At 33.3% G+C, this 20,508-nt stretch overlaps 1 protein-coding gene and 1 long non-coding RNA gene across 2 annotated transcripts; both read right to left on the minus strand.

Moving 5' to 3' along the window:
- Positions 1 to 622: 622 nt before the first annotated feature.
- Positions 623 to 3,153, minus strand: LOC144544978 (transcription factor bHLH14-like). Its single transcript, XM_078293536.1, has 2 exons — positions 2,587 to 3,153; positions 623 to 1,348 (listed from the first exon to the last, which is right to left on the minus strand). Exons 1-2 carry the CDS (start codon positions 3,151 to 3,153, stop codon positions 623 to 625), a joined length of 1,293 nt encoding a protein of 430 aa, XP_078149662.1.
- Positions 3,154 to 4,776: 1,623 nt separating this feature from the next.
- On the minus strand, positions 4,777 to 6,969 carry LOC144545219 (uncharacterized). The gene is made up of 6 exons (XR_013508430.1): positions 6,727 to 6,969; positions 6,453 to 6,587; positions 6,082 to 6,142; positions 5,872 to 5,966; positions 5,249 to 5,351; positions 4,777 to 5,156 (listed from the first exon to the last, which is right to left on the minus strand). It is a non-coding gene; the product is annotated as an uncharacterized LOC144545219 (long non-coding RNA).
- Positions 6,970 to 20,508: the final 13,539 nt, after the last annotated feature.

Below are 20,508 nucleotides of genomic sequence, written 5' to 3' on the forward strand. Positions count from 1 at the left end.
AGTTAACAGCGCTCCTACAGTGAGCTCTACCTGGCATTTAATAAAAGAGGAGCACGTGCAAAACAATTTTATGGCATTGCACACTTTCATTTTTTCAAATCCTTGGTAGATTCGTTCTCAGATCTACATTCATCCGTACGGGTGCTAAGTTATCCTATGAGTTTAAAATTTTAGTCATGTATATTGAATTTGAATTGAATTTTATTTTTTTAGAACTTTTATATAGACTAGTCTCCCTCATTAAAGATCACATTTCTACTTGTCGTTTAATGGTTAGAGTTCATTTTATAGTTGTGAAGAGCTTGAATTTCAATTTCTACTAACAACATATTATTCTTTTTAAATTTTTTGAAACATACTATTTTTTTTAGAATAATTCAAAATAGTGTTTCAATATGGTATAAAAAATCTGACAAAACTGTTTTGAAAGACTGTTTTAAAAAATAGAAAAAGATGTATTTTGAGAAATTCTTCCTCTGGATATAGCTACAAAACAAACAGGAATTAACAATGCCGACCAACATTATTTACACACATTTAAGGTAAAAGTAATTCACCATTTATCAAACAACACAACCTCTTTATCTTACAGACATACAATCGAGAATTTGATTTTAAGTTTTCAAATACTATAATAATTCTGCTCAATAATACTATTTCCTAGTTTTGCCAGCAGTGTTGATCGAATGCTTTCTTCTCTTTGTATCTCACCAAATGGCAAACTCACCACTACATCTTGCACCATCACATCTTTTATGGTAGTCATACATGCATTGTGCACCGGCATCCTCATGTCGCTCAATACACCCATCAACCTTGCAGGTGCATGGGTCCTGCTCCCTCCATCAGACTGCACCCGAATCAGTGCCTCGGTCCCAAACACGCGCACTTCCGCCTCAAAATGCACAGGTGATGAGATAGCACTAGTGCATCTTGTCCCCATAAAAGGAGGAATAACAGCAGAATCTACCACAGCCTCGCTTTTGTCACGTTTTGCCTCAGCCTCTAATGCATCAATACGAGCACGTAACTCATGTATGTATTCCACAGCATCAGCTAGAACAGATGCCTTGTCCATTCGGGACACGTTTGGTACAATTGAGCGGAGCTTAAAAAACCGGTGGTTGAGTTTCTCTCGACGCTGCCTTTCTGCCTCGACGTGGCTAATGGGTGGGTGCTGCATAATATGAGACTTTCTTCCATATTCTTTAGTCTTGGGCTGCTCTAATAATAGATTTGGTTCTTCAGACAATGAATGCTCCGAGTCTAAATATGATAATAGAACCGGGCCATTACTGAACCCAGTGCCATGGGTTGGTCCGGTACCGTTGTTTAAGATAGCAACTGCCTGGATATATTGTCACTATTTTGTGAGACGTATTGAAACATGAGTGATGTCAAATATTAAAGAAACACCTATAATTTGTGGTTTTATTTGATAATGTCAAGCATACATATATAGGTGTTTGAACATTCCGGATCAGGAGTATTGCCAGGCACAGACGGCCTAAAAGTGTTTGTATCGAAATGGTTTAATATGATTTGTAAATTATATTGTCAAAATATTATAATAAGTAATATTTCTGAAAATATCAATATATATTAGAGCAAATTTTGTTAGTATATTATTTGAAATAAGTTTGAACAAAGTACAGATTTCCATTAATTCTGTACAATTAGGAGTAGAACTAGGGTGCAGCTCTTAAGCTCACCAAAGTTTTGGTGAGCTTAACTCTAAAATTAGGAGTAGAACTAGGAGTAGAACTAGGGTGCTCTAAAATTCATCAAATTAATTTCAAATGACGAATCCGAACCATTGAAACCCGCCTACCTTACGTGTGATGCATCTACATGTGAAATTTTTAAACATTCGAATTAATTTAGTATAAAGTCAAACGGTCAAAAAACATTAAAAAATGAATGCACTAAAATTAATTTATTAACCTTCTAATTTTGACAGCTTGACTTTATACTAAATTAATTCGAATATTTAAAAATTTCACATGTAGATGCATCACACGTAAGGTAGGCGGGTTTCAACGGTTCGGATTCGTCATTTGAAATTGATTTGATGAGTTTTAGAGTTAAGCTCACCAAAACTTTGGTGAGCTTAAGAGCACCCTAGCTCTACCCTACAATTAGTAAGAAATAACATCTTAAGCAATATATTAGCATCACAAAAAGACAGATGCAATAGAACAAACATAAGGAAACTATAAAAAGAAAGAAAGAAGATCATATTTCAAAATAAAGAAACAGAAAAAGAAAAAAGAAAAAAAGAGAAGCAAAAAGAATCAGTGATAAGATCACCATGGTCTCTATATCAAGTTGTGGATCCTTTTATCTTCACTTTGGAAAATTCTTTTGTAATTTTCTTGTTATTGACTATTTTCTTATTTGACGCTGTACATGGAAATGTCAATTTAATTAGTTACAAAGAATAAATTAAGAAACAATCATTCCCAGGAAAAGAAAAAGAAAATACAACAGTGATGTATCTGATTGGATAGTTCAGAAACAACGATATGACAAATTAAATTTAAACAATTTCCTTCAAAATTTTCCTGACTTGTAAGAAAATGATACCTGCTGAATAAGAACCCTATCTTGCGAGATCCAGTCCCAAGATCCAAGCTCAAGAACCCCTTCTGATACAGGGACCCACACTATTGTATTAATCCCATGTATCTGTGCCTCACGCGACCTCTCGCACCCACTAGTCCCGACAAGTGCATCAGCTCCAGCTAACCAGATTGGCATCTGTGACAAATACGCTCGCACTGGTGACACCCTTGCCTCACTTGTACTAAATGAGTATGTCAGTGACACAATATAGAATCCCTCCCCTTCGTCACTGATGTCTATACCTGTATTAGTCATCGTACTAGCACTGGTGACGTCGTCAGTGATTAGAAAGGCTAAAGGGTTGTTCATTGTTGTTTTCTGGTCAAGTTTCTGCTTTCCACGAAAATGGCCATTGCCAAAGGATAAGAGATGGGCTTCATCATTTTGGGATAAACGCCAAAGAATGGCATATACCCACCACTCTGGCCGGTTACAAAAGAGAAATTCAAGCTTATCTTCAAATGCAGTTGTAGGTTTGAGATAAGAAGCCCTGACTGTATTAGCACCAGCGAATGAGAGATCCTTCATTTGGGGTCAAAGATAGCAGTATAGATTATAGAAATTGTGAAACAGTAATTTCTTCCAACTGGGGGTAGGTTGCTCTCAGGTTTATTCGGCTCATAACTTTTGGATCTAAGAGCCAAAGTTGGCAGTACAAAGGGTTATGTTTATGTCCATCATCGGGGCAAGAAAATGATGGATATATAATGAAAAAACACAACAGTAGTCTATCTATAGTATCCACCTTTGGGGTCATCATTAGATATGTTCACCAGCATTCGCTTTAATTCGACAATATATTTCTGTAGAATTAAAATTATTCTGCAATATATGATTGGTGCGATTTGATAAAATTAGTGTCTTAAACTTGTTTTTTGCTTTTTGATATTGATCATAGAATGATTGACTTGTTCAATTTGTTGCATTGAGAAGCACTATTGTGAAGCACCATTCACCAAAGCAAACTCTCTTTCTACTCTCACTCTACATCACTCTCTCTCTCTTCCCTTGGCCGAACCCGCCACCACCACGGGCCACAGCTGCCCTTCGCCACTCCACCTAAAGCCAAGCCACCTCGGCTCCGCCCTACGTCGGTCACCACCTCGCCTCCTCAGCCCGATCCGCCTAGGTGCTGGTCCCCGATGAGCCGAGGTGAACCATTAATATTCAATACGAGCAAACAAATCATCCTAAAGTTTGTAATTTTTCTCTACCAAGTATCAAAAAAAGTACCACTTGTACCATGGGATAATACCTTCAAAACTTGACCACAACTATCTCGAAATTCTTGAAGATGCTAGAAAGTTCTGGAATTCTCATGGTTGCTTGTGGTATGGAGCCAACCGCATGCGTTTTCCGTTGTCCAGCATGGACTTCCTAACTATGTCATTTTTCAATTCATCACTCCAAATGCATGGTTTGTCAGTTTGAAGATGCCAGTTTATTAGATTGTGCTGTTTTTGCTTTAATTCTGTCCTGAAATCACAAAAAATATCCAAATTTGCAAAAGTACTCGTTTTCAAAGTCAAAACATAGTCTTTTTTGTATACTTTTGGACCCTATCAAATCCTACCAAGCTTGAATTTTTGTTCATCTACGAACAAAGTTAAGGAGAATCATTCAAACTCAGTGTGTAGCTTGATTTTGGACCTTATCAAAATCACTATTTTCAGAACATCGGGGACCATAAAAAATAAGTTATTTTAAAAAATTCAAAAGAATTATAAAAAATTTCTAAAATTTGTACAATTTGGAGATCAACTTGAATGGTTTGGGATCAACGTTTGAACTTTGAAATTGAAGATATAGACGTGAAGTAAAATACTCGCTTTACTTTGCGAAATACCATAGCCCAACTCTCTCTCTCTCTCTCTATATATATATATATATATATACTAGTAATCGTGCCCGTGCACAGCAACGGGAGGAAATTATGTAGTAGAAAATATAATTTACTAAATTTTTTTTTTATAAAAATATAGAGAAAATAAATATAGCTGAATGTAAACCAAAGATATTATTTCTGAATTGAATATAGAAATAAAAAAACATAGCATTCTCTAATAAAAACCATAAACATACAAGCTAAAACAAAACAAACAACCTATTTCATGTATACCCTTCTAGTATCGTGCCCGTGCATTACAACGGGGACATTATATAAAAAACAAGCCTCTAAAATAATAGGAAAGATAAACTGAAACTAAAATTACATCTAACTGGGTCTATCCATCATTTCACAAGGAGAAAATCCAAGGGGTTCCTTGTAAGTTTGCCATTTCAATTCTGACAGGTTATTCGCTTGGTACCAGCATATTCAATTGGCGCCATCTTCACAATTTTAAAACCTGAAATGATCTATGTTTACCAATAATGCTCCTATCTCATACCAGTTGTGTTACATGTACCAGTCCCTTCTTGCTCCAACTGAAATATTGTAGGCCAGTTCTGGTACCGTGGTTGTACTGTTCCCGCAGTCCAGTTAGCAGGTACGCCTTCAAAGGTCGTTCTATTCCTCCTCGAGAGATTAGCTATAAGTGAAGAGTGTAAATATCAATTTATACTTCTCTTGTAATGGAAAATTAAGAACGAACAAAATTAGAAGCAAACAAATGGTTGGTACCTTAAAATTATCAATTCAGTAGGTTGTTAGTTAAACCACACTGGTAAAGGCCCATGATCCATACGGCATGGATGGTGATTTTTTCCTATCTCGGAAAGCATCCCTACAATATGAGATAAAAATTTCAAATAGCTCAAATACATTTAGGCAAAAAAAACGAAACAGTAAAAACATGAAAATATAAGCAGATTATTGAAATCAACAAAGTAAAAAAAAAAACAGGAAAAAAAAATCAAATTAGAAAAATCAAAATACGTTGGTCTTGCTCTCCAGCGTCTTCTCCAACTTCAAATAATGTACCACATGGACATTATATCGTGAGAAACTTTTAAAATATGAACCTTCAAAGCACACAAATAAAAAATATATATATATTTGAGTACTGGAGGAAAACTAAAAGGATTTTCAAGAATTATAATGACACTTGTGCCCTTTAACTTATATTAAAATTAGAATGGTTGAATTTCCTCCTCCCGGTATACTATATTTTTTGTATACACTCCTAGGGCATGAATTTCCTTTTTCCGTTTCAACACGACTTTTGTTGTACGCCGTGACGTACCTCTTTCTAGAACAAAATGCAAAAGAGAATATATGAGAGAGTTGGAATAAATCAAACTTACTGAGATATAACATGTGCAATTGCAGTACCACTTGAACCGAAGCACATGGTCAGAAAGAGTGGAGCCCAGGAAAACATCACCACCAATAGCAATACCTAGTTAAGTTAATGCTCTCGTTATTTAACTGGAACAAAAGGTCATAAAAAAGAGTACAATTCTTTCCTCTCTCTTGGTCCTTTATAATATGGGTTTGGGTGTTTCTAAGGTTACCTTCATAAATTCCATTACTCACACGTGCAATGGTGTTGTACATCTCACTTGACATGCCACCCTGTCATTAATGCTATTACAATGCTGTAATTATTAATTCAACGTACTTTGCACCAGCAAGTTTCTTGATTTTTTTCAAATATGGCACCAGCAACATAATTTTTCTATATTTTTATTGTTAATCTATGCTTTCTATGTTTGAGCCATTACCATATTTGATAATTTAGTGTTCTAAATTATATTTTTTTTTCTGCCAAGGAGCTTTCTATGTATGTTAACATAGTCATATAAAAGAAGGTCAACATGCCAATTGAACACTGAGAATTTCAATGAGAAAAATTGTTTTTGCATCCTTTTAAGTATAAAATTACCGATTTGAAGACAAATCCGACAGAGCCAGGCCGGTAAAGCTTGCAGGCAATAATGTTGTCAATGGTTCTAGCAGTGGCACCAATCTTTAAAGCACCAGCTTGGATTCCTCCAATTGTTGCCAGGACAAGAATCACCTGTTCTGACCAAAAAAATCTTTTCCATTATTGCTTGTATTTAGATAAAAACATCATGTTAGCTACTGGGAATCGCAGTACCGGAAAATCAGTAATATAATAAAAAAGAGCATCCCACCATACATACAGATCATATTACCTTGTTGTTGGACCTGACATAAGCAATGGGCTGCTTTGTGTCTGATTCAGGGACACCCTCAGCAATAATAGCCACCACTCTGATTGTTGGCTATTTCAAAGCAGACATAGAGGAGGCTGCAGCACTGTAGATTAAAAAAAAGAGTTGATGGGTAAGTGAAATTTACCATATTTATCTTTTAAGACCATGTAAAGGGAAATTGAGGTGATCAAACATGAACATCCTATCTATGATAATAGGCAACTTTAGAGACATGTATCACACCCCTCAAATAGCAGTATTGACCAAACGAATTGTTAACCAAATGGCAAAATTGACCAAACGAATTGTTAACTTCGTGTGCATGTAAAAAATTAGTAATAAAATAATCAATAATAAAAGATCTAAAACTCAAATGGCAAAATCGACAAAACGAATTGTTAACTTCGTGTGCATGTAAAAAATTGCAACACTGGTTCCATTTTGTAGCTTCATGCAGAGGAAAAAGGAATGGCCATAAATCGTCCCACCAGTCCATTTTGCAAATTAGCCCATTAAAATGAAACATAGAGTTTAACCGAGATCTGAAAGGACCAAGAGAGAGGAAACTCACGCCTTTCATTTTGCGGATCTGGCCTCTGAGGCCACAAATCTGACAACTGAGTTCAGCATGCATAGGATCGATTTGCACCTGGATCTCGTTTGAGAACTCCGACGGTCTTCCCATGATGAGAACTGCAAAAAAACCGATCAAATCAGAGAAAAGTTGACAAAATTTGCAAAAAAAAACGAAAAAAAAAAATCAAACGAAAATAGAGGTAGAGAGGAGGCGGTGCGAACGGGGAGCGGCTTGGGGGCGACTGAATCGACTGAGGCAGGAAGAGAACGGCTCGGCGGAGGCAAAGGGGAATGGGAAAGTGAAGGTGCGGGTGACCGCGGAGGAGAGGCTGTGCGGGGGAGGACTTGAAGAAAAAAACCGTCTAATATGAGAGAGGATTTAGAAAAGAAAAGGGAGACGATATGAGGGAAATGAGAGAGGTTAACCGTCTTCGAAGGCGAGGTGGAGGGGTCAGTAACCTAAGTTAGCTGGCTGGGCATGAAACCCTTCCCAGCAAACATAGAAGCGGAGTTCTGAGGCAAAAGAGCGAGAGAGAGACATGGCGGAGAGTTTTAGGGGCTGGGAGAGAGATATGGTTGGGCGGCGCGGATCTGAGGCGATTAGGGTTTTATTTTTATTTTTTTTTTGGGGAAGAAGGGGTCGGGGAGGGACACTGCCGGCTGGCAACAAAAAATAATTCGCTGGGAGAGGCGCCTCCCCAGCGCTCAAGCGAAAAAATTTACATCGTAGATTAATTTGCACGATTTTTGATTAAATCGGACGGTGCAGAATCAAAATATCTGTGATAATACATGTAGCGGTACGTGTAGCGGGTACAATTTTAACTAATTTTGAACTTCTACACGTATAAAGGATGTATTTAATCAATGAAAGGTTTAGATGGCTCAGATTCAATCAACAAAAAAAACAGTAAATCAGGACCCTTGCAGGATCTAGACATCAAGCTCCTTAATAAGGTAGGGAGATATATATATATATATATATATATATATATATTTATAGAGCGAGATTGGCTACTCTACTTATATAAGTATATGATGGCATATATTTATAAGTTATTTTTGTGTTTCAAAGTTCAAATAGTCGATCTGAAGCGCTTAACATGTTCTCCGTATTAATATGAGCTTGGAGACCAAATTTTCAATATTTTGGAATTTTTTTACTATTTTTTTAAATTTTTCAAAAAAGTGTTTCAATATGGTATAAAAATAATAAATAAAATTCTGAAAACCTATTTTAAAAAATTCTTAAATGTATATGTCGATAAAAATCGTTTTCTTCGAAAATGAATCTTTTACGGAATATGAACCTTTTTCCATTCATTCAATTTCTAAGGACAAGTGACATGTACAAGGTAACATTAAAACGTACCATGTAATGTATATGTTGAGCGTGATACATTAATTAATTGATGTGGACTTGATGGCTAATAAGAGTACCTGCAAAATGGACATGATTGATGACCAACCGACAACTATTTGGATTTAAGAGGTGAGAATGCCATCTAGGATGCAAATTTTTGATTGGTTGACAATTTAAAATAAAATTCTAACAACCAATAGTTTAATGAAACGAGGATGGTCCCTTCCAAGCATCTGCTACCTCTGCAAACAAAGTGTAGAGACAATGACACACCTATTCAATGAATGCTCCTCTTTATCTCTCTACCAATCCTTACAAACTGTACCATTGCCCTCACATATATATGGGGAAATTAACGGCAGTAAAAGAACACAGTTTGTTGCTAATTGACCAGGAATAGATCAAAACAGAAAAAAATCAGTAAACTGTGGTGCTGTGCCAGTATTTTCAGAGACAATTTTTCAAAATAGAAACACAATCTATTTCATACGCTTAAGAAAATTACATAGTTCTACAGAATTTAAAGTACAAGAGATAACTGAATATAACTACCAACTAATAACTACCAACTATAGAATAACCATATTGAAAATAACACTACAACACTACAGCAGTTTCACATATCTGAAAAACTGCTATCTAAACAGTAAAAAGTTCTAAGTAATTACAGCGCTGCCACTCGTGACGTACATCATCTGTGCGGAAGTGCATCCGATGGTAAAGAGGTGATGGCAAAAGGTTTTTTTGTAGTAGTGAATAATTTGTACAATTTGAAAAAAATTCGTAAAATTCGCGAATAATTCGGTCAAAGTTCGGTTACCCGAATAATTTGACATTCGGTGTGCCATCACAAAAAAACGAATTATTCTCGAATAATTCGCAAATAATTCGAGAATCTTGTGACTATTATGACGATCAGACAATGGCCACCAATTGATGTGTTTGACCCGCTATATTTAGAAATGTTGAATTAGCGTCACAGAAGATCATAAAAGAAATGCAAGCAAATTCACACAAAAAAAAGACAGAAGAGAGACGATTGCGTATTTGTATAGGATGCCGATACGATATCCATATCGTCGAATCTGTATCTTTTTGGAAATTGTCTTATCGTTAATTGTATGTATGCAATGAGTAAACCATATATAAAAGATTAAAACTCAAATTGTGCATTACCTCATAAAATAAATATTAACATAAAGCAAATTAAATAATCATATTCTTATTTCTTCCGAGATTTTTTTTTTTACCCAAAAAATAAATAATTTTATTATAAATAACCACGTTTTTGGAAAAAAAATTATTTCTACCCAAACCGCATATATTCTGTGCGGCCCAAATTAAAAATTCGGACAGTATAGAATATATGTTGCCCGAAATTTTTTTTTTTTTTTTTGGATTTAAAAATTCATACTGCATAGAATATTTGCGGTCCGAATTTTTTATTTTTTTTTTGCTTTTTTCAAATGGCCTAGGCAATTTTTGAGTGATAATATCTCACGATCTGTTTAGAGATTTTGGATGAAACTTCACAGTCTTGTTCTAAGATGTCAAGACTACATGTCGGTCAATTTTCATGAATTTTGAATATGTTTTCCTATGTTAACCAGAGATGCAAAATTGAACTCATAAGCACTCCTTTAGCAGTTTGGGTAATTTTTGAGTGATGATATCTCACGATCTGTTTAGAGATTTTTAATAACACTTCACAGACTTGTTTTACGATGTCAAGACTACATGTCGGTCAATTTTCATGAATTTTGAAGATGTTTTTCTATGTTAACCAGAGTTGCAAATTTGGACACAGAAGCACTCCTTTAGCAGTTCAGGCAATTTTTGAGAGATGATATCTCACGATCTGTTTAGAGATTTTAATAAAACTTCACAGTCTTGTTTTACGATGTCAAGACTACATGTCGGTCAATTTTTATGAATTTTGAAGATGTTTTCCTATGTTAACCAGACATGCAAATTTTGGGCCACATATATTCTATACGGTCCGAATTTTTAATTCGGGCCGCACATAATATATGCGGTTTGGGTAGAAATAAATTTTTTCGAAAAACATAGTTATTTATAATAAAATTATTTATTTTGTGGGTAAAAATAAAAATCTCGGTTATTTCTTAGTCTTACAAGTTTAATCCAAGTAATTATTATTATTAACATATGTTTAATTTATTTTTTGAGTAAAAGTTAGAGGTCAAGCCACCCAACTATTTAATACCTTTGTTATTATAATAAATGATTTCCTCCATCCAACGTTTGGTCCCAATAATTTTCAGTTTTTTATATGGCAAAAGACACATTGCAAGTTATGTAAAAGTACCCCATGGGATAAAAAAACAAATGTAATTCATCTCGTAATTATATGATAATTTCTAAGAAAATAAATTGGTGGGTGTCAGATAGGTGGGCAAGCAAATTATATAAAATAAAACATAGATAGTGTTAGGGTGGGTCTTTAATTAAGCATACTGGACTTTGAAACAATTTTTAGAACAAAAAATGTCATTGGATTACCTTTTTTCTAAATGAACTTTAGAACAAAAAAATGTTTTTTTTATTAAATGACTTTTAGTACCAGGTTGAAGAAAAAATGTCATTGGATTACCTTTTTTTTTAAATGACTTTTTTCGTCCCAGTTAACATTGCCACGTGGGACAAGCAAACTTCACATCATTACAGGTTGAATCATGCACCGACTGTTTTGCTCTAGTTAACATCGCCCTGTATAATTAATTACATTCCCTTTTGTTTTTCTAAATGAGGACTTCCTGTGTTGAAGGAAAATGTAATGTGACTAATACGTTATGATTTAATTATATGTAATAAAAATTTATTTTTACGTAACGTGATTGGATAAGTTTGTATGACCTTACATAACGTGATTAAAATGATGAAAAAGTTAAATTATGTGACACGCAAATCATATTACGTGACCAACATACATATAAACGTAACATGACGGAAGTGATAACAGCGTGACTAATTTTCTTTACTTCCCTCCATCGGACAATACACAGTGAACTTTACCTAGCGAGCAAATAAACGCGCACGTGCAAATCAATTTTAGAGCATTGCACTCAAGCTGCAACACGTACGAGTACACTTAACTTTTCATATGCATGGTAGATTCGTTCCCTACGTGAATATATAAATCTAATGGTCTGGGATGTTAATTCTTTTCTTAAATTGATAAAGAAGGATGGATCGTCACAACAACAGAGTAGACATTTTTCGCGAGGAAAAAAGCGCATTTATGACAATACTCCGTCATGAATAGAAAAAGCAGAACAATGACGGTACTCTGTCGCGAAAAGTCACTTTTTTATCCTCGCAAAAAGTGTCTCATTCTTGTCGCGAAAATCCTGCTGATATATAAAATTATGAATGTTATAAATAAAAGAGAGGTGTATGTAATTTGTTGTACTAAAAACTCATAGCATCAGAATCTTCTCTAATTAATTGAAAGAAATTAACACTACTACATAGAACACAACTATACACAGTCATAAAAGCTAATGACATAAAGTTCTGCTACCGTGTCCGCACACATCATGTATGAAAATGTGGATACATTATACACGGTTGCCAAACATACACGATTCCTAAAAAAAACCATATCCGATCACCAAAAACCATGATTAGTACATAGATCCACAAAAGACCCGTGTATGTCTTTTGGAAACCATACATGGCATGTTAATACAAACCGTGGTGGTTTCCTCTTTGTACACGGTTGGTTGTTAATAACTGTGTATGATTTCCATCTTTTTTTTAATAATCCATTTGTAATTAACTAGGATCCATATTTACTAGCCATAAAACATACAAAATAAAACATACATAATTCAATAAATATTTACAATTAATATACAATAAACAATATTTCAACATTTCAACAAACAAAAAATAAAAATAAAGTAACAAAATGCAAATGAAAACAGGGCATTATATATATATAATATAAAATACATTTCAAGAAACGAACTAGCAAAACCAACACAGACTTATATACATTGAAATTAGAAAAACTATAAAGTCTTAACATCGAAATAAATTCTTGAATATGTACATTAAAAGTCTAGACATAAAAAATGGTCCTCATCATAACCATTAATATTCAATATGAGCAATTTCTTGAATATGTACATTAAAGTTTTGCAATTTTCCTTTCTACCAAGTATCAGAAAAAAGTACCACTTGTACCATGGGATAATACCTCCAAAATTTGACCTCAACCATCTTGAAATTCTTGAAGATGCTAGAAAGTTCTGGAATCCTCATGATTGCTTGTGGTATGGAGCCAACCGCATGCATTTTCCTCTGTGCGGCATGGACTTCCTAACTATGTCCTTTGTCAATTCATCACTTCAAATGCATGGTTTGTGCCCAAACTGTATGAAAATGCTATTTTATTAGATTGTGTTGTTTTTGCTTAATTCTGTCCTGAAACCACAAAACTTCTCCAAATTTGAAAAAATACTTATTTTCAAAGTCAAAACATAGTCTTTTTTTATACTTTTGGACCCTATCAAATACTACCAAGCTTGAATTTTTGTTCATCTTCGAACAAAGTTAAGGAAAATCATTCAAACTCAGTGTGTAGCTTGATTTTGGACCTTATCAAAATCACTATTTTTAGAAAATCATGGACCATAAAAAATAAGTGATTTTAAAAAATTCAAAAAAATAGTAAAAAAATTCTAAAAATTATACAATTTGGTGTTCAAGCACAATTTAATATGGAGATCAACTTGAATGGTTTGGGATCAACATTTTGAACTTTAAAATTGAAGATATAGACGTGAAGTAAAACACTCGCTTTACTTCACGAAATACCATAGCCGAACTCTCTCTCTCTACATGTATATGTTTATGGAGGTTGGCTAGTGTACTTATATAAGTATATGATGGCATATACTTATAAGTTTTTTTTGTGTTTTCAAAGTTCAAATAGTCTATCTGAAGTGCTTAACATGTTCTTCATATTAACATGAGCTTGGAGACCAAATTTTAAATTTTTTAAATTTTTTTACTATTTTTTTTTTATTTTTCAAAAAAGTATTTCAATATGGTATAAAAATAATAAAAAAAATTCTGAAAACCTGTTCTAAAAAATTATAAAAAGTAAAATATGTCGATAAAAATCGTATTCTTCGAAAATGAAATCTTAACGGAATATGAACATTTTTTCCATTCATTCAATTTCTAAGGACAGGTGACATGGTACAAGATAACATTAAAACGTACCATGTCATGTATATGTTGCGTGATACATTAATTAATTGATGTGGACATGATGGCTAATAAGCAGGACCTGAAAATGGACATGATTGATAACAGCCTTAGCTGATCACCAACCGATAACTATTTGGACATGATTTACACATGTACTAGAGATAAACAAATATTTAAAAGTTGAGAATACCAGATGCAAATTTTTATTTGGTTAGCAATTCAAAATAAAAATCTAACAACCAACAACCTAATGGATGATATCTTTCAAACATCTGCTACATCTGCAAATAAAGTGTAGAGAAGGTGACACACCTATTTAATAAATATCCCTTTTCCTTATCTCTCTACGTACTAATCCTAGCAAACTGTACCATTGCCCTCCCATATATATGGTGAAATGATAAATGCCAAATTATTGTGTGCTAGTTTTCAAAATAACTATCCTGAATGATATATCATGGTCGTACATCCTGCTTACAATCAATTAAGTGGCTCCTATTTAATTGGTCGACCATCTACAAAAAATATATACATCGTACTATGTCCACATGCGTGGTTTCTGTTACTTCGTACTATGTCACCTGTGCTTAGAAATTGATTCATTGGAAAATGGTTCATATTCTGATGAGAAGTCAAACATTTCATTCAAAAAACATATACATCGTACTATGTCCACATGCGTGGTTTCTATTACTTCGTACTATGTCACCTGTGCTTAGAAATTGATTCATTGAAAAATGGTTCATATTCTGATGAGAAGTCTAACATTTCATTCTCGGAGAAAACAATTTTCATCCATATTTTCCAACTTGATGCTAATTAATTAAGTGTTTAAGGGTACACTACAATATATGCTCAAAGAAAAGCTTGACGAATTAAATATCTTGTTAATCACTAAAAGATGTAGGAACATCATCCGGAATAACCGGAAGTATATTTCATTTGATCAGGTATTAGAATTCACTCAAATGCTTCTATTTTTATAACTACAATAACTTAAAATTTAGAACTTAAATGTCAAAATAAAAATATTCGATATGAGCTAGGTTTTAGGGTTAGTTTTTGTTAATTTTGGAATAGGATTTTGTAAAATTGTTAAATAAAGGATATATATGAATATGTCGAGGCAAACCGTAAAATTAATTTCTAATTGTTTATATGCTTCTATGATTATTGAATTGGATGAATTTAGTTTTGTTGAAGGATGTGTTAATACAGACTTTTGGGATTGGAAATATCCAATTACTCTCTTTTTCAATTTTAACTTTGATAATTTGGCGAAGGTTTGCAATAATTTTTGCCCAGAGGTCCGAATAAGACTTGTCTTGATAGATGTAAGAGATTTTGTGATAAGCCCAAAGATTTTTATACTTTACTGCTATTTTTTCAAGCAAGTCCTTATTTTGTTGGATGGTCCCAAATTTCATTGTTGAAATTTTCATTTTAAACAATTCAAGCAAGTCTCTATTTGATTACCTACATGAATTGATCCGAAGTTAAGTATTTAATTTAAAATGCAAGCTAACTAAAAAGCTCAATCAATCCTTCTAATTTTTTTTGGGGAAGCCTAAAACCCAAGTCATGATTGAGTAAAACTACTAGCCATTAGTAATGTTATTAAAATTAAATAATGTATGATTAATGGCTACTACAGAAAAACACTTCACCATCGGTTGAAGTCGCAATCCGCAATTGGGTTCCGAACTGTTGCCTATCGTTCCAATAGGAAAGGTATACACATATGTCATCGGCTCAAAACATATGGTGTTAATCAATATGCCATCGGTAGCGCACGATCGACTAGCCGATGTTCACTATCCAACGTCATCTCTTTTGTTTTGCAACCGACGAAAAATATAATTAATGATGTCTAATGGATTTTAATAACCGATTGCAAAAGTGACTTGCACCATCTGTTTTGTTGAGTTGGCGTTGGCAGGTCCTAGTTTTCTATCGGTCATTAATTTTTGAGCCCATGATGATATATATGTAATTATTATGTTTTATTATTAATGCTTGTATTACGGGCTATCTAGCCTCCATCATAAATTATTAATGCTTGTATTACGTTGGCAAGTCCTAGTTAATAAAATTATTATATTTTAATTAAGTATTATGATTTCTTTGAGTTCTTTAATTCTTTTAATTAAAGTAGATTATGATGCTACGAGTTTTTAGTAAAACAAATTAAAGACACCTCTGTTTTATTTTCTCATTTCAAAATTTTATATATTAGCAGGATTCACTCCATCTTTATCAATTTAAGAACATAATTATATTTTCCGACCATCAGATTTATATATTCAAGTACGGAATGAACACGGATGGAACTAGAAATTTATGATAGGAGTCGCTAAAATTTAAAAAGAATAATATGTTGTTAGTAGAAATTGAAACCCAAGCTCTTCACAACTATAAAATAAACTCTAACCACTAAACGATAAGTAGAAATGTGATCTTTAATGAGGGAGATTAGTCGATATAAAAGTTCTAAAAAAATAAAATTCAATTCAAATTCAATATACATGACTAAAATTTTAAATTCATAGGGTAACTTAGCGCCCGTACGGATGAATGTAGATTCGAGAACGAATCTAGCAAAGATTTGAAAAAAGGAAAGTGTGCAATGCCATAAAATTGTTTTGCACGTGCTCCTCTTTTATTAAATGCCAGGTAGAGCTCACTGTAGGAGCGCTGTTAACTGCAGCAAGAAAGGAAAAAAGATAATGTATTAGCATGATTCTCGTGTAGGTGCGATATAATTTCCAGAGAAACAAATCTGCTGAAATTCTCAGGGATTTCAGGAAGTCTGAAATTCACAAGTCAACCATATATATGTTTCGAGATTTGTGCATAAAAATCTGTCTACTTTGAGATTCGTGTATAAAAAAACTTAGATGGTTGGATTTGAAATTTCAGGGTCCTGAAATCTCCAGAATTTTGATTTCAGAAGATTTAATTCCCATTTCCAGAAGAAGGTAATGTGCTACGGGAGAAGTTAACTGGAGAAAGAAAGGCAGGTGCGATGTCATTTTCCGAAAACACTGCAATGAATTACATGTATAGTTCTTACGTAATCCGACTATTTATCTGAAAAAAGGAATTAGAAGAATCTAGCATAGTACGTAGCATTCTGAAATTAGTGTGTATATACACACAGCCACAACTGAATCCATAGTTGTTTTATATTTTTAAGAATGTTCAAACCACCAGAATTTTTGATGGTTTATTTCTCTTGAGGACCTCCCAAAATTATGACGGTCTTGGATGTTTTATCTATTTTTTAGCATTAACCCCTTTGATGTGTCTAGGTTTGTATTTTTTAGCAACAGTGTAATTAACATGTGTCTCTAGGCCGGGCCTATCTTGTTCGGCTTTATTGATTAGCTATGATGATTAAACGTTGCCGACAAGTTTAAAACTAAAATTGTAGAAACAAAAATATTTTATGCATAAAACACAATTATTAAAATATGCCTTCCTACATTATTATACGAGGAGGGTTCCAATGCCTCATTTTTTTCATACTTCATCATACCTCATATTTTATATTTTTGTTTTCAAAGTCCAAATTGTCGATCCGAACTGTTCAACAAAAGATTTATACTAAAATATGCATAGAGATGAAATTTTATATTTTTTGGAAATTTTTTTGCTATTTTTTAAGATAGGTACAAAATCACTGTTTTTGAACCGTTAAAAAAACTGTGATTTTCTACCCATCTTAAAAAATAGTAAAAAGTATCCAAAAATTATAAAATTTTATCCCTAACCATATTTTAGTATGGATATCATGTTGAACGGTTCGGATCGACAATTTAGACTTTGAATATGAAGAAAATGAAGATATAAAATATGAGGTATGATGAGGTATAAAAAAAAATGAGGCATTGGAACCCTGCTCATTATATATATATATATATAGAGAGAGAGAGAGAGAGAGAGAGAGAGAGAGGTTGGCTAAGTTCAAATCGTTTGTTCCTAGACTCAGGAACGAACGGCTTGGTTCTCCGATTTCCGAATTTCAAACGGCCGATTCAAACCGTTAGATGTTTAATCTATATTAAAATGTACTTGGAGACAAAATTTTATAGTTTTTGGAATTTTTTTACTATTTATTAAGATAGTTTGAAAGTCGCTGTTTTTTTATGGTGCAGAATTTTAATAAAAACAACGATTTTCAAACCATCTTAATAAATAGTAAAAAAAATTCAAAAAATGTAAAATTTGATCTGCAAGCACATTTTAACATATCAAACAAGTTGAACGGTTTGGATCGACTGTTTGGACTTTGAAAACTTTAAAAATGGAGAGTGTAATTCGGTGTCACCAAAAGGGGGACGAGACGGATCCGAATATCATCCGGGGGTAACCCCGGGTATCCAAAGCACCAGAATTTAAAAAAAAGTCGTTTAGTGCCTCAGAAATTCAGTTTAAGTTTTCGTTCAACGGTGGACATACAACGATCGGTATTTTATTTATAAACATCGTTTGGTTTTTTTTTTTATAATATATGTATATGTATATATGTAAATGAGTTTAAAAAAAATGGAAATCCCATTTCTGGAATTTTTTTTTCCAATTTTGGGACTAAATTTGGGAAAAAAATTTCCGGAATTGAATACCGGAATTTTTTTCTCCGGTTTTAGATATGAATTTCCGAAATTTTTTTTTTGGAAATTGGTGGTAAAACCGGAAAAAAATGGGGATGGCGTTGGGTATTTGTAAATTTCTTTTTGAAAATACAGCTGACGTTTGGTTATTTGTAATTTTTTTTTTTGGATATAAATAAAAAAATCAGGATGACGTTGGGTAGTCAACACTGTCAGGCCGATCGTGCGTTGCCGATCGTATATTGATTAATGCCATATGTATTGAGCCGATGACATATGTATACCTTTCTTACCGGGGCTTGCAGTTTGTGATTTCAACCAATGGTGAAATATTTTATTTAGTAGTTAATAATCATACATTATTTATTTTTTATAGTATTACTAATGGCTGGTTGTTTTACTCAATCATGACTAGGGTTTTAGGCTTCACCATAAATTTCTAGAAGAAGTGATTGAGCTTTTTAGTTAGCGTGAATTTTAAATCAAATAATTAACTTCGAATCAATCCATGTAGGTAATCAAAAAGAGACTTGGTTGAATTGTTTAAAATGAAGATTTAAACAATGAATTTTGGGACCATCCAACAAAATAGGTCCATGCTTGAAAAACATAGCAGTACGTGAAGTCTAAAAATTATTGGGCTAATCACAAAACCGCTTACCAGGACCCTTGTTAGATAGGGCGAAAATTATTGAAAAACTTCGCCAAATTATCATGATAAAATTTAAAAAGAGAGTAATTTGATATTTCCAATCGCAAAAGTCTTTATTAACACATCCTTCAGCAAAACTAAATTCATCCAATTCAATAATCATGGAAGCATATAAACAATTAGAAATTAATTTTACGGTTTGCCTCGACAATTTTACAAAATCCTATTCCAAAATTAACAAAACCTAACCCTAAGACCTAGCTCATGATATCGAATATTTTTATTTTTACGTTTAATTTCTAAATTCTAAGTTATTGTAGTTATAAAAGAGAGGCATTTGAGTGAATTCTAATACCTGATCAAATGAAATATACTTCCGGTTATTCCGGTTGATGTTCCTACGTCTTTTAGTGTTTAACAAGATATTTAATTCGTCAAGCTTTACCTTGAGCATATATTGTAGTGTACCCTTAAACACTTAATTAATAAGCACAAAGTTTGAAAATCGCCGATCCGGTGGTCTAGAAATTTTTATTGTTTTTACTGTTCACCCAGATTTTCAGATATTCAAAGTGGCTTAATAAATAGTAAAAATTTTCCAAAAAATATAAAATTTGGTCTCCAAGCACATTTCAATATAGATTAAACATCTAACGGTTTGGATCGGCTATTTGAACTTTGAAAATGAAGATATTGTGTGAAGTATAAATGTGTTTTACTTCGCAACTCACCGTAGCCCATCTCCATAACCGATCCTGATTCTATATTTTCCACTAGTGATAATTTGAAATTGTGGGACTATTTCCCAACGGACAAACGTCACAAACCGGATTCGAGACAGCTGGTTTGTAGCTTTGGGCTTTACTGCTGCTTTGTCAAGTAGTTCTTTGATTTGACCCTCGTTTAATAATACTGCTTTGAACACATGGATTAAGTCATAATTATTAATGAATTTAACTGCTTTGAACACATGGATTAAGTCATAATTATTACTGAACTAATGTGTTTAAAAATTAGTTCATATATCTTAATTATCCGACTATTATTCGTTTTATATCTGTATTCGAATCCGTATCCGTGGACTATTTGTTTCGTATCCGTATCCGTTTAAGACGGATTTGGTTTTGAATTTTGATATCCGTTTACTATCCGTATCTGTATTCGTATCCGCTCATTATCCGACAGATGCGGATATGGTATCAGCATCTGCTCCGTTTTCACCCCTATTTATAACACATCATCCAAGAGAACTACCCAAAATATTCTTTTTTTAATCAAATTGTTATTGCCCTAAATTTTTGTCCACTTAAAAA

The sequence above is a fragment of the Carex rostrata genome, chromosome 27, assembly GCF_964058835.1.
Source record: "Carex rostrata chromosome 27, lpCarRost1.2, whole genome shotgun sequence".
NCBI lineage: Eukaryota > Viridiplantae > Streptophyta > Magnoliopsida > Poales > Cyperaceae > Carex > Carex rostrata.